This window comes from Elephas maximus, chromosome 25, assembly GCF_024166365.1.
Source record: "Elephas maximus indicus isolate mEleMax1 chromosome 25, mEleMax1 primary haplotype, whole genome shotgun sequence".
Taxonomy (NCBI): domain Eukaryota; kingdom Metazoa; phylum Chordata; class Mammalia; order Proboscidea; family Elephantidae; genus Elephas; species Elephas maximus.
Window position 1 is genome coordinate 33796477 of NC_064843.1, and position 15604 is coordinate 33812080.

Consider the following 15604-nt stretch of genomic DNA (forward strand, 5'->3'; position numbering starts at 1 on the left):
TCTCCTACGCACTGTCCAGTCCCTTTCATGTCTGATGAGTTGTCTTCGGGAATGGTTCCTGTCCTGGGCCATCAGAAGGTTTGGGGACCATGACCACCGGGATTCCTCTAGTCTCAGTCAGACCATTAAGTCTGGTCTTTTTATGAGAATTTGGGGTCTGCATCCCACTGTTCTCCTGCTCCCTCAGGGGTTCTCTGTTGTGCTCCCTGTCAGGGCAGTCATCGATTGTGGCCGGGCACCAACTGCTCTTCTGGTCTCAGGATGATGTAGGTCTCTGGTCCATGTGGCCCTTTCTGTCTCTTGGGCTCTTAGTTGTCGTGTGACCTTGGTGTTCTTCATTCTTCTTTGATCCAGGTGGGTTGAGACCAATTGATGCATCTGAGATGGCCGCTTGTTAGCATTTAAGACCCCAGACGCCACATTTCAAAGTGGGATGCAGAATGTTTTCATAATAGAATTATTTTGCCAATTGACTTAGAAGTCCCCTTAAACCATGGTCCCCAAACCCCGCCATTGCTCCGCTGACCTTTGAAGCATTCAGTTTATCCCAGAAACTTCTTTGCTTTTGGTCCAGTCCAGTTGAGCTGACCTTCCAGGTATTGAGTATTGTCCTTCCCTTCACCTAAAGCAGTTCTTATCTACTAATTAATCAGTAAAAAACCCTCTCCCACCCTCCCTCCCTCCCCTCCTCGTAACCACAAAAGTATGTGTTCTTCTCAGTTTATACTATTTCTCAAGATCTTATAATAGTGGTCTTATATAATATTTGTCCTTTTGCCTCTGACTGATTTCGCTCAGCATAATGCCTTCCAGGTTCCTCCATGTTATGAAATGTTTCACAGATTTGTCACTTCCTTATTGATGCGTAGTATTCCATTGTGTGACTATACCACAATTTATTTAACCATTCATCCGTTGATGGACACCTTGGTTGCTTCCAGCTTTTTGCTATTGTAAACGGAGCTGCAATAAACATGGGTGTGCATATATCTGTTCATGTGAAGGCTCTTATTTCTCTAGGGTATATTCCGAGGAGTGGGATATTTTTTTTATGGTAGTTCTATTTCTAACTGTTTAAGATAACGCCAGATAGATTTCCAAAGTGATTGTACCATTTTACATTCCCACCAGCAGTGTATAAGAGTTCCAATCTCTCCGCAGCCTCTCCAACATTTATTATTTTGTGTTTTTTGGATTAATGCCAGCCTTGTGGGAGTGAGATGGAATCACATCGTAGTTTTAATTTGCATTTCTCTAATGGCTAATGATCGAGAGCATTTTCTCATGTATCTGTCAGCTGCCTGAATATCTTCTTTAGTGAAGTGTGTGTTCATATCCTTTGCCCACTTCTTGATTGGGTTGTTTGTCTTTTTGTGGTTGAGTTTTGACAGAATCATATAGATTTTAGAGATCAGGCGCTTGTCGGAGATGTCATAGCTGAAAATTCTTTCCCAATCTGTAAGTGGTCTTTTTACTCTTTTGGTGAAGTCTTTAGAGGTATTCATTCTTTGCATCCTTCATTATCAGTGTCTTGCTTTATTTAGCTTGTTGTCATTGTTAGGTGCCATCAAGTTGGTTCTGACTTACAGCGACCCTATGTACCATCCTCACAATCATCGCAATGTTTGAGCCTGTTGTTGCAGCCACTGTGTCAGTCCATCTCATCGAGGGTCTTCTTCTTTGCTGACCCTCTACTTTATCAAGTATGATGTCTTTTTCCAGGGACTGGTCCCTCCTGATAACATGTCCAAAGTACATGAGACAAAGTCTCACCATCCTTGCTTCCAAGGAGCACTCAGGCTGTATTTCTTCCAAGATAGAGTTGTCCTTCTGGCAGTCCATGGTATATTCTTCACCACCACCATAACTCAAAGGCATCAACTCTTTTTTGGTCTTCCTTATTCATTGTACACCTTTTGCATGCATATGAGGTAATTTAGAATATCATGGCTTATGTCAGGCGCATCTTAGTCCTCAAAGTGACATCTTTGCTTTTTAATACTCTTGCAGTAGATTTACCCAATGCAGTATGTTGTTCGATTTCCTGACTGCTGCTTCCATGGGCCTTGATGGCAGATCCAAGTAAAATGAAATCCTTGACAACGTCAATCTTATCTTCATTTATCATGATGTTGCTTATTGGTCCAGTTGTGAGAATTTTTGTTCTTTTTGTGTTGAGGAGTAATCCATACTGAAGGCTGTGGTTTTTGATTTTCGTCAATAAGTGCTTCAAGTCCTCTTCTCTTTCAGCACGCAAGGTTTTGTCATCTGTGTATCACAGGTTGTTAATGAGTCTTCTACCAATCCTGATGGCACATCCTTCTTCATATAGTTCAGCTTCTCAGATTATTTGCTCAGTATACAGATTGAATAAGTATGGAAAAAGGATACAACCCTGATTCACACCTTTCTTGATTTTAAACCGTGCAGTACCCCATTGCACTGTTCAAATGTCTATATCTTGGTCTATGTACAGGTTCCACGTGAGCACAATGAAGGGTTATGGAATTCCCATTCTTCGCAGTGTTATCCATAATTTGTTATGATCCACACAGACAAATGCTTTTGCACAGTCAGTAAAACACAGGTAAACATCTTTCTGGTATTCTTTGCTTTCAGCTAAGATCCATCTGACATCAGCAATGATATCCCTGGTTCCACGTCCTCTTCTGAATACAGCTTGAATTTTTGGCAGTTCCCTGTCGAGGTACTGCTGCAACCGCTTTTGGATAACCTTCAACAAGATTTTACTTGTGATATTAATGATATTATTCAATAATTTCTGCATTCTATTGGATCACTTTTCTTTGAAATGGGCACAAATAGGGATCTCTTACAGTCAGTTGGCCAGGTAGCTATCATCCAAATTTCTTGGCATAGATAAGTGAGCACCTCCAGCACTGCATCCCTTTGTTGAAATATCTCAATTGATAGTCCCTCAATTCTTGGAGCCTTATTTTTCACCAATGCCTTCAGTGCAGCTTGGACTTCTTTGTTCAGTACCATCGGTTCATGATCATATGCTACCTCCTGAAATGGTTGAACATCGACCAATTCTTTTTGGTACAGTGACTCTGTGTATTCCTTCCATCTTCTTTTGATACTTCCTGTGTCATTCAATTTTTTGCACCTAGAATCCTTCAAAATTGTAACTCAAGGCTTGAATTTTTTCTTCAGTTCTTTCAGCTTGAGAAATGCCGAGTGTTCTTCCCTTTTGGTTTTCTAACTCCAGGTCTTCGCACATTTCACTTTACATTGTCATTTCTTCCATTCACGTTAGCTACTCTGTGTTCAAGAGCAAGTTTCAAAGCCTTTTCTGAAATCCATTTTGGTCTTTTCTTTCTTTCCTGTCTTTTTAGTGAACTTTTGTTTTCTTCATGTATGATGTCCTTGGTGTCTTCCCACAACTCGTCTGTTCTTTGGTCATTAGTGTTCAATGCGTCAAATCTGTTCTTGAGATGGTCTCCAAATTCAGGTGGGATGTACTTAAGGACGTATTTTGGCTGTCATGGACTTCTCTGAATTTTTGTTCAGCTTTGATTTGAACTTGTCTTTGAGCAATTGATGGTCTGTTCCGCAATTGGCCCCTGGCCTTGTTCTGACTCGTGATACTGAGCTTTTCCATTGTCTCTTCCCACACGTGTAGTTGATTTGATTCCTGTGGTTTCCACCTGATGAGATCCATGGGTATAGTCACCATTTATGTTGTTGCAAAAAGGTATGTACAACAAAGAAGTTGTTGGTTTTGCAAAATTTTATTATGCGTTCTCCGGCATTGGTGTCATTTCCGTCACCAAGACCATATTTTCCAACTACCAGTCCTTCTTCTTCATTTCCAGCATTTGCATTCCAACCACCAGTAATTATCAATGCATCTTGATTGCATGTTTGATCAATTTCAGACTGCAGAATTTGATAAAGTCTTCAGTTTTGTCATCTTTGGCATTACTGGTTGGTGCATAAATTTGAATAATAGTCTTATTAACTGGCCTTTCTTGTAGGTACATGGATATTAACCTATCACTGACAGTGTTGTTCTTCAGGATAGATCCTGAAATGCTCTTTTGATGATGAACATGACGCCATTCCTCTTCAATTCGTCATTCCTGGCATGGGAGACCATATGATTTACTCAGAATGGCCAATACCAGTCCATTTCACTCACTAATGCCTAGGAGGAACACTGGTGGCTCAGTGGTTAAGAGTTCGGCTGCTAACCAAAAAGTCGGCAATTTGAATCTACCAACTGCTCCTTGGAAACCCTTTGGAACAGTTCTACTCTGTCCTACAGGGTTGCTGTAAGTCGGAATCGACTCAATGGCAATGGGTTAACACCTAGGATATCGATGTTTATGCATTCTATTTAATTTTTGACGACTTCCAATTTTCCTAGATTCATATTGTGCATATTCTACTTTCGATTATTAATGGATGTTTGCATCTGTTTCTTCTCGTTTTGGGTAATTTTTAGCTTAGATGAGATTATATGAGTTTTTATATTTCTTCTAGTTTTTGTTCCTAAAAGACTTAGTAGTCTGTGCTCCTGTTAGTCTCTCAAGGATACCTTTCTGTTACTTATGGTCCTGTTAGCTTTAGGGGTGTTTTTAAGCTTGAGTCCTGCCTCTTCCCCCAAGAAGAGACTTGAGAAGAGACTATTGTTCTCTGTATTATGGAGACAGCCATAGCAAACAACTCTGTCTGTGGGGTGAGGACCTGTGGTGGTTGGTGATACTTGTGTCACTACACTTTGTGTGTTTACAGAGCGTGTCATCTGGTGTATACCTTGTGGAACAAAGTACAGTGAGCTCCTAGAAGCATGTAAGGTGACTGCTTCTATGGCTCCCCACATAAAAGTGGTTTTGAGACGTACTATTTCACAAAGTGCAATAGACATTCTTTCTTAATCTAGCTAAAATATTGCCTTTATTGACTTTTACTGTACATGTTGCCATCGAGTTAATCCCGACTCACAGGGACCCTGTAAGATAGACTAGAACTAGCCCATAAGGTTTCCGAGGAATGCCTGGTGAATTTGAACTGCTGACGTTTTGGTTAGCAGCCAACCTTTTTTTTTTTTTAATTTTTATTGTGCTTTAAGTGAAAGTTTGCAAATCAAGTTGGCCTCTCATACAAAAACTTACGTATACCTTGCTATATACTGCTAGTTGCTCTCCGCCTAACGAGACAACATACTCCTTCTCTCCACCCTGTATTTCTGCGTCCATTTAGCCAGCTTCTGTCCCCTTTGGCCTTCATATCTCCCCTCCAGACAGCAGCTGCCCACATAGTCTCATGTGTCTACTTGATCCATAAGGCTCACTCCTCACAAGTGTCATTCTCTGTCTTATAGTCCAGTCCAATCCCTGTCTGTAGAGTTGGCTTTTGGAATGGTTCCTGTCTTGGGCTAAGAGAAGGCCTGCGGACCATGACCTCCAGGGTCCTTCTAGTCTAGAGCATTAAGCCTGGTCTTTTTATGAGAATTTGAGGTTTGCATCCCAATGTTCTCCTGCTCCTTCAGGGATTCCCTGTTGTGTTCCCTGTCATGGCAGTCATCAGTTATAGCCAGGCACCATCTAGTTTTTCTGGTCTCAGGCTGATGTAGTCTCTGATTGATGTGGCCCTTTCTGTCTCATGGGCTCATAATTACCTTGTGTCTTTGGTGGTCTTCATTCTCCTTTGCTTCATGTGGGTTGAGATCAATTGATGCATCTTAGATGGCCACTTGCTAGTGTTGAAGACCCTAGACACCACTCTGCAAAATAGCAGCTGACCTTTTAACCACTGAGCCACCAGGGATTCACTTTTATTATAGATGTATCTATTTTGATGAAAGCAGTTATCACATTGACAGGAACCTCTGATCAGCACTTACATTTATACGGATATCCCTTAGTACCCAAACTCCTGATTTCTGAACTCAGGGTCTAAATAGATGTGGATAATGTTGTGTCCTTTACCACGTTACGGTATCTGAGCACTTGCTTTTTGAACTTGGGAATTGCATAGATTAACATAGTGGAGGATAATTGAATTTGGTTTTTTAAATGGTGAAATGAGATACTTCTTAATAAAATACAGTTTGGTACATCAATTATTTTAAAATTTGTGTCCTTCATAGTAAATTTGGGAACCACTGTCTTAGTTTTTATGATATCTACAGCCTCTGCCTGAACAGTTGTCCTGTATGGGAGAAGAGTCAGTAAATGAACTTTATCAAGTGCCTACTCTATTCAAAAACCCTAGACTATTTAGTGACTAACTTTACACACTCATTTTCATTTTTTGGTATGAAATTCCTGTAAGAGTGTTTGCTGACTCATAGGTTATACACTTTTTTCAGTTTTGATATACACTGGGAAATTGTGAATTGTGCCAAATTTTACTCCCATTCTGACCCTTCCCTTTTATTCCTCAAAGTTTTTATTTATTTATTTTTAGAAAAGGTAATATATGGTGCAAAATTCAAAAGCTGCAAAAAAAGTATACAGTGGAAAGTCTATCTCCCGCCTCTTTCTTGTAGCCATGGAGTTCCCCTCTGGGGAGGCAGTTTCTTGGGTATTTTTCTAGAATTATTCTATACATTTGCAAGCACACAACCTTTCCCATGCTTTGCTTTGTTACCTAAACAGTCGCATATGGTATTCATTGTTCAGGATCTTACTTTTTTCACCTAATAATGCATCTTTTTTTTTTTTTTTTTTAAACTAAAATACACACTTTATTTGGATTTCACTGGTTTTCCAACAATGTGTCTTGGAAATTTTACAGTATCCATACAGAAAGAGCTTCCTCATTCTTTTATATACCTGCTTGCTATTTCATTGTATGGACATACCCTCATTTATCTGACCATTCCCCAGATGGTTGGCATCCAAGTTGTTTCCAATCTTTGCTATTACAAATAATGCTGCAATGAATGATATATTTCATATATGCATAGGCAGCTACTTTTAAACCATTTTGTTCATTATTCCTTCTGCTAGTCACCTGTCTGACGATACATAATTTTGCTAAATACTATGCTTTTACTGCCACTTCTTCTTTTACCCCAACTTTTTTTATTTAGAAAAATTCAAACTTATAGAAAAGTTGAAAGTTTTTTTGATCCCTTTGGAAAGTAATATTTTGTCTCATTTGCATTTCTCTTTCTCTCTCTCTCTTTTTAACCGCACTTTGTTTGCTAGGGGTTGGTGCCATCTACATTCGCCGCCGGCCCCGTGTGCGTGTGGAGGCCCTGCAGAGTGGAGGGGGGCAGGAACGGGGTATGCGGTCTGGGACAGTGCCCACACCCTTGGTGGTGGGGCTGGGGGCTGCGTGTGAAGTGGCACAGCAAGAGATGGAGGTATGGGGAGAGCAGTTTCCTCCCACAATTTCTCCCCCTGTGCTGGGTCACCTATCTAGAGGCGTCTCAGAACGACTGGGTCAGATTTTTGTAGAAAGAGGAGGTTTAAGAAAACCTGTTCTTGTCCTGGTGCTACTGGTGTCTTGTTCTAAAGGACATGTTATAGGCTCCCTAACTTATGCCCTTTTAGTAGTTTATTAGATCATTTGTTTCTGGGTTGTTGGGACCAATGTCCTGTTTACTAAGCACCTTTTGCACACCAGGCACTGTGACTTAGTGTTGGGGAAGCAGTGGTCTCCATGAGTAACATAGGATGATAGGTGGCTCTCTTGCATAGTCACTTCAGGGCATAGAAGAGCTCCTCAACCCATGTGTTTCTGAGTTGATTGATGGTCACTGTGCTTAGTCCTCCCTTGCCTGCTTCTCAGTATGACCACAAGCGGATCTCCAAATTAGCAGAGCGACTGACACAGAAGATAATGAAGAGCCTTCCAGATGTGGTGATGAATGGGGACCCTGAGCATCATTATCCAGGTATAGCCCTTTCTGTTCCCGTTCTGGAAGATCCTGAGACTCTGAGGATCCCCTCATAATGGTTCTTTTTTCCAGGCTGTATCAACCTCTCCTTTGCATATGTGGAAGGGGAGAGTCTACTGATGGCGCTCAAGGATGTTGCCTTATCCTCAGGGAGGTGAGTTCCACCAGATAGACAGGGACTGTGGCAGGGCTGATTAGTCTGGTTTCTAAGTGCCATAACAGTGTATTAAGCTTCCCAGTGTGCAAGTGAGAACACTGACAGGTGTCAGGTAAAAGAGCTCTTGGTTAAGAGTGAAGGTCATTTTATAAATGACAGTTTTTTTAGCTGGCTTGGCACAGACTGAACTTTGCCACCCAGAGAGGGCTTCCTGTGGTAGAATTTTGTGCCTTCTGTGGTTCCGGGGGATGTATGTATCTGTTCTAGGGTTATATTAGCAGTTCTCCTGCAGGCCTCTGGAATTGAAGGCTGCTCCAAAGGCCACCAAGGGTTTAGTTGCCCTCAAACCAGTACAGATGGTATATTCTATCCTCAGGAATGAGCGCAGCATCCCCTGCTGCCTTTTTTGTCAAACACATGTGGCATCATGCTCTCTCATGCTTTGGCAGTATGCTTGTTCTAACTGGTTGTCCACCATAGAGGCTGGAGGAGGTAGATTCACATCCCATGATAGGTAGGGCAGCATCTGGCTCTTTAGTTCTGCCAGATTGGGCCTCTTTTATTTGTATGATATGACTCCAGGGGCCTGGAGTTTGTGGTTAAAAGCAATTGTTGATGATCAGCTGAGCAAGGCTCTTGTGTCTCTCTCCTTAGCGCTTGTACCTCTGCCTCCCTGGAGCCCTCTTATGTCCTTAGAGCGATTGGCACTGACGAGGATTTAGCTCATTCTTCCATCAGGTCAGTGGGTTGTGCTGCAACACCATCTTCTTTTGTATCTTTCATTTCCTTTTATAGTCTTTCTCAGTCTAGTTTTCCTTATTCGTCCCTGAATCTTCTTGAAAGTTTGTAGTGCAGTGGTTCTAAGACTTCATTGACTATCACCTGGGAGGTTTGTAAAATATGAAGATTACTGAGTTCCGCACCCAGAGATTCTGATTTACTAGGTCTGGAGGAGGTGCAGGAATCTTCTCGGGTGATTCAAATGTGGCTGGTCCACACACCACATTCTGAGAAATGCTGACTTAGAAATGCCTAGGTGGGAAGGACCACGTTCTTCTCTCTGTGTATCTTATGTGTAGGAGATCCTCACCAAATATTTGTTGAATGAATGTACTTTGGTGCCAGAGCTCTGATGCAGAGCCTTCTCCTGTGCCTTTTTCAGGTTTGGCATTGGCCGCTTCACTACAGAGGAAGAAGTGGACTACACAGTGGAGAAATGCATCCAGCATGTGAAGCGCCTTCGAGAAATGAGGTATTCAGTATTGTACTGGACACCCTTTGGAAGAAACTGTAGTGCTGGCTCCTCTCTTGTCCTTCAGCTGTGTGTTCACACTGCCAGAAAGCGAAGCTGGAGAGTATAGTCAGCTCTCTGTATCTGTGGGTTCTGCATTCAAGGAGTCAACTAACCATGCATCAAATATATTCAAGGGGTTGGGGGGGGGGTTAGTTCCCAAAAGCAAAAGTTGAATTTGCTGCATTCCACGTACTATGTTGAATCCACGTGAATGAAGTGATGTGTAGGCATGTGCTACTGTAGCCTCCCGCCATTTCACACATCCTCAGTCTCTCTCCAGCACTTGTTTGAGCATTGTTCACTCCAAAGGCCACCAAGGGTTTATTTGCCCTCAAACTAGTACAGATGGTATATTCTGTCCTCAAGAATGAGCGCTTCCCATCTTATTTGTTCACTATTTGTGTTGTGGGTACCCTTTGTTTCTGTGAAAAATGGCTCCTAAAAGCAATTAAGTGGTCAAAGCAGTCCCTCAAAGGCTAAGTATGAGGGGTTGAGGAGAGCGAGAGGAAGGAGTTTAAGATTAGTAAGAGATGGCTAGCTAGCTATGTAAAGCACTACAGCCTCAAGAACTTAAAGATCATGGGAGAATCGGCATGGGCTGATGCCTGGGCAGTATCCGCATTCCCGGAAGAGCTCAAGAAACTCATAGAAGAGAAAGGCAGGGCTTCAACTGTGAAGAAAAAAAACTTTACATAGCCATTTACATTGTGTTAGGTATTATAAGTAATCTAGAGATAACTTATAGTATACAGGAGGATGTGCGTAGGTTATATGCAGATACTACCATTCTATATAAGGGACTTGAGCATCCTCAGATTTTGATATCTGTGGAGCGTCCTGGAATCAATCCTCCAAGGATACTGTGGAACGACTGTACTTGGATTTTAGAATTTAGAAAGCAACTCTCCTCAGCTTCATGTTTTCAGAATATGAGAAAGTGTTCTTAAAGACTAAAGAACTATGTAAATGCAGGTAGTATTTTCATTACTGATACTAGTTATCATTGAGTAAAAAATTTTTAGACTAGTTATCAGAAAACTCCCGTCGAGATGGGATTTTTTTTTTTAATTTTTATTGTGCTTTAAGTGAAAGTTTACAAATCAAGTCAGTCTCTCATACAAAACCTTCTATACACCTTGCTATATACCCCTAGTTGCTCTCCCTCAATGAGACAGCACACTCCTTCTCTCCACCCTGTATTGCTGTGTCCATTCAGCCATCTTCTGTCCCCCTCGGCCTTCACATCTCCCCTCCAGACAGGAGCTGCACACATGGTCTCATGTATCTACTTGATTCAAGAAGCTCACTCCTCACCAGTATCATTTTCTAATAGTCCAGTCCAATCCCTGTCTGAAGAGTTGGCTTTGGGAATGGTTCCTATCTTCGGCTAACAGAAGGTCTGGGAACCATGACCTCTGGGGTCCTTCTAGTCTCAATCAGACCATCAAGTCTGGACTTTTCATGAGAATTTGAGGTCTGCGTCCCACTGCTCTCCTACTCCTTCAGGGATTCTCTCTTGTGCTTCCTGTCATGGCAGTCATCAGTCGTAGCTGGGCGCCATCTAGTTCTTCTGGTCTCAGGCTGAGCTGATGTATTCTGTGATTTATGTGGCCCATTCTGATGCCTGGGCTCATACTTACCTTGTGTCTTTGGTGTTCTTCATTCTCCTTTGCTCCATGTGAGCAACTGATGCATCTTAGATGGCTGCTTGCTAGTGTCTAAGACCCCTTGAGATGAGGATTCTTAATTTGGGTTCTACAGTTCAACTTCAGGAGATAAAGGATTGCCCTGAAATTACATGCTAAATGTTGTGAAGTTGTGCATTTTTTGGGGAGGGACGTTTAGAGTTTTTATCAGATTCTCAAAATGTTAACCACTGTTCAGAGCTCTCTTTGTAAAGGTGTATGTAAAAGCCAAGTGGTCCTTGACTGGTCAGCTGCCACCAGGGTTGCTCCTAGTAGCCATACAGTTCAGCTTCCTCCTGGGAACATTGAAGCCTCTGCATTTTTTCATAGCATGGCTCAGTCCTGGTTCAGTTTGACTTTGAAGATTCCCTTGGTCTGATTGCTGGGAATGAGAAAGCTCATGTATATACTCTGCTTCCGTTTGTGAGCTCTTCTAGGCCTTTCTGGCCTCTGGATTTTCCTTTCTAGGGCAAAACTGAATAGCTTAAGCATTTATGGCTTTCAACAACTTTCTTAGGCTCAGGATTCTTTTTTTGGCCTGGTTTTCTGGTACTCTCTGGCATACTCAAGGGACATTTTTACTAACCATGCTGCCAGCAAACCTTTATTTTTCCTATCTGTGGTTTCATTATCTATACCCTATTCCTTATGACCCTTTACAAACTGAATTCAGCCTGATCCCTTTAGCCCTCAGCCAGAGCCTGATTTTGTGGTCTTACGACAAATGATTTCTCCTGAAGAGAAGGCACAGAAAGGAGTTGGCTGACTTATAAATGGCCATGGAGAATGTCATAAATGGCAAGGCATGCTGGGAATTCGTAGTGTAAAGGAGAGGAGTAAGCCAATCACAGAATGATAACGGAAAGAAAAAAAAATAACTGGGGTAATCCAAAGCATAGAATCCCATAGTCAAAGCACATTGAAGTAATATCTGGTCTGGTATCATTATTAAAGACATCCAAGCTAAAGGGGATCAGAGCTTAGCAAAGATTTCTTAGCAGCAGTTCCTTTGTATGATGGGATGCCCAGGTCCAAGTTCCAAGAGGTCCTTTGTATTGGATCCAGGGATGTTGGAGCCAGAGTCTAACCCAGGGGAGATGGTAGGAATTGGATGAGGGTGCTGTATACCCTGATGACTTAGGGGTAGGCTCCAGCCCTACCTGGGAAGTAAAGTAAAACCTAGAAACTAGTACTGAAAAGTGGGCCATTCACGACAGGGGTTATTAGAAAGCCTGAAACTTGATGCTTATATAGGGCTTAATGGTCTTGGTTCCCACCTGGGGAGACTATGTCCATAGCCTCTCACAAGAGGGATAGGAGCTTCAAGACTGTGACCATGCATAATGCCCATTGGCTCAGGGCCCTAGTGGAGGTGAGCCTGAAGTAGCTAGTTATACTTATTTGTTGGAAGTTGGGAAGAGGCTGGAACTGACAAGGACTTTCAGATAGCTGGAGAAGACTTGCTAGCTACCTGTATTGGGGTCTGCCAGGGCAAGGAGACAGAGCAGAGATAAGGACAGGAGTAGGCAAGTCATTGCTGAGGGCCTTGAAGCCAATGTTGACTGTTTCCTATCTGTGCGCTCACTCATCCAATGTCTTTTCTTTTGGCAGCCCTCTCTGGGAGATGGTACAGGATGGCATTGACCTCAAGAGCATCAAGTGGACTCAACACTAGAAGAGTAGTCACTTGTGTGGTCCCGGCCTCTCCTGCCTCACTGATCCATGCACCTCAGGCACCTTGTTACACCAGAGGGTGTTCCATGTTCAAACCAGAATTGCTATAGCCCAGATGACTTTAGCATCAGCCCACCTCCAAGACAGAAACACAAGAAAACTATCTTTCCCCAGCCTCCGGTTCCTTTGGTGGGAAATATTCCCGCATTTCTCTCCAGAAGTCTTCCTTTGGTGTTACAGTGGGTGGGCATTCGAATCGTGAAGCAGTAGGGTCATTTGGTACTGCTGCTGGTCATGCCTGTGTACTTGGAAAGAGCCAGAGGAAAAGGAAGAAGGCTCTTTAGGACGCCAATGCTCTACATGAACTTTTGAGTTGTTACTTCCTGCTGCTCAACTGGATTGGCTCCCTCAGGAATAAGCATAATCAACTGAGATTTAATTTTTTTGTGTGTTTCCAAAGGTCACCTCTTCATACTGATTGTAGACTGAACAGCATGTTACTTAGAAGGCTTATTTCCTGTTTTCATCCTCTTTCCTTTCTTTTTACCTAACAGAGCTAGAAAACAAGTATATGACTCTATCCACTATTAAAATAAGTTATGTTTCTCTCCTTAAAAGTTGTTAATTTATAGATTGGAGAAGTAAATTCACCTTCTATTTGCTCTGTGACTTTTGTGAAAGTCTCAGGGCAAAGTGGAAGGTGCCCTTGGAAACTGTGAGCAGACCATCACTCCACTTGATTTCCGTAGATGACTGGATCTGTTTGCATCCCTGTTCATTCTGCAGTTACTGTAGTGCCTGCCAGGAGCCCAGCATTATTCTGGGTATTGGAGTTGTACCGGTTAACAGGACCAAGAAGAACCCTGTTTTCAATGAAATTGCATTCTAGTGGAGAGACAGAAAATAAGAAGTAAACAAATAAGACTCTTATAGATTGTCATACATGCTATGGAAGAAATAAACAGAGTGTTAGGGAGAGTCTCCTACCCTGGGTGTTCTAGGGATGAGCGTTCCAGGCAGAAGGAACAGCGACAGCAAAGGATCTGAGGTGTGGAAAAGCATGGTGTCTTTGAGAAATCAAGAGAAGGCCAATACTACTGGAGCAATTTTCTCATTTGTGGGTCTAAACTCTTAGGTGAATAGTTACCAGCACTAAAAAATGAGAGAAAAGAAAATGTTAAAATACCTCATACACATTATTAAAATTTTTCATTTTGATTATGTATTTGGTTACATATACCAGGTCCAAATATATGATTGTGGGTAAGGGTCAAAATTTGAAAGTAACTGGGTAAAAGTATGGTGAATGAAGATGGTCAAGGGAAGGAGAAGATGAAATTAGATTTTTTATTATTAATCAACTTTTTATTTTGGAATAATATTAGATTTACAGAAAAGTTACAAATACAGTACAGTTCATAAATCCATCTAGTTTCTTCTAATTTTAAGATTTTACATAAAACTGTGGTACCTTTGTCAAAACTAAGAGATCAATATTGGTATGTTACTATTTACTAAACTGCAGACTTTATTCAGATTTCACCAGTTTTCCCACTAACGTGCATTTCTGGTTCTAGGATCCAATCCTGGATACCACATTGCATTAGGAAGTTTTGTTTTCAATGAACTGTGCATTCCTACAAAGAGTATATATAAAGTATAAACCAAACCAGATCCATTGCTGTCGATTCAATTCTGACTCATAGCGACCCTATAGGACAGTAGAACTGTTTCATAGTGTCCCAAGGCTGTAAATCTTTATGGAAACAGACTGCCACATCTTTCTCCCAAGGAGCAGCCAACGGGTCCGAACCTCCCATCTTTCAGTAAGCAGCCAAGTGCTTAACCACTGTGCCCACCAGGGCTCCTATATAAAGTAGTATAGGTTTGGCTTAAAAGTGTGGACTGTTTTTTCAATTTGTTGTTTTTGGAACACTGGGTTGGCACCAATGAAGTCTGCTACACATATCTTCCCAAAATATTATTATTGTTGTGGAGTTGATTCCAACTCATAGCAACCCTATAAGACTAGAACTGCCTTGCAGGGTTTCCAAGGAGAAGCTGGTGGATTCAAACTGCTAACCTTTTGGTTAGCAGCGGAGCTCTTAACCACTATGCTAAAAGCTTGTTAGAGTTGTGGTAATTTAGGCCCCCAGTTTTGTTAGTTGACTCCTCTTTCTGTCTTGTAATACTAGTTCAATTATGGTGATATTCTTCAAAATATAGGCTATAGGCAGGGGGAGTAAAGATAGGAATTAGGGCCAAAGCAGCTTGAGAATAGTTTCTTTCTGTAATAAAGTAATACTAAAGTGTATCTTTGAGGGGTTAGTGCGGACTGATGGGAAAGGCTCCCTGAATTTTAATTTTTTAATGGAAAAAAAAATGAAGTTTTGGTTCTTATGTCAGGGTATAATCGGTAGAAGTAGGGACACCTACACTGTCCATTTAATCCTCATAATGAATCTGCAGCATCATGATAAATGGAGAAGATTGAAGTTGTCCAAGACTTTGTTTTACTTGCAGCCACAATCAACACCCATGGAGCAGCAGTCAAGAAATCTGTTGTAAAAGACCTCTTTAAAGTGTTAAGAAGCAAAGATGTCACTTTAAGGACTAAGCTGCGCCTGACCCAAGCCATGGCGTTTTCAATCTTTTCATATGCATGGGAAAGCTGGACCATGAAGAAGGAAGACCGAAGAAGAATCGACACTCTCGAATTACGGTGCCGGTGAAGAATATTGAATATACCATGACTGCAGAAAGAAGGAGTGACTCTGTCTTGGAAGAAGTAGTCAGAATGCTTCTTAGAAGCGAGGACCGCAAGACGTTGTCTTACGCACTTTGCACATGTCATCAGGTGGGACCAGTCTCTGAAGGACATCATGCTTGGTAAAGTAGGGGTCAGTAAAAAGAGG

At 41.8% G+C, this 15604-nt stretch overlaps 1 protein-coding gene across 3 annotated transcripts in view; it reads left to right on the top strand.

The window, feature by feature from the left end:
* NFS1 (NFS1 cysteine desulfurase) overlaps positions 1-14531 on the top strand; it is a 26664-nt gene extending 12133 nt beyond the window's left edge. The window contains exons 8-13 of one of the 3 annotated variants that reach the window (XM_049869468.1): positions 7185-7342; positions 7771-7876; positions 7952-8033; positions 8691-8774; positions 9199-9288; positions 12627-14531. In XM_049869468.1, coding sequence (XP_049725425.1) covers positions 7185-7342; positions 7771-7876; positions 7952-8033; positions 8691-8774; positions 9199-9288; positions 12627-12690 — 584 coding nt within the window. In that variant the 3' untranslated portion in view covers positions 12691-14531. The remainder of the gene's footprint in view (positions 1-7184; positions 7343-7770; positions 7877-7951; positions 8034-8690; positions 8775-9198; positions 9289-12626) is intronic. The other 2 variants (XM_049869469.1, XM_049869470.1) reach the window with 2 other exon arrangements.
* The last annotated feature ends 1073 nt before the right edge of the window (positions 14532-15604 follow it).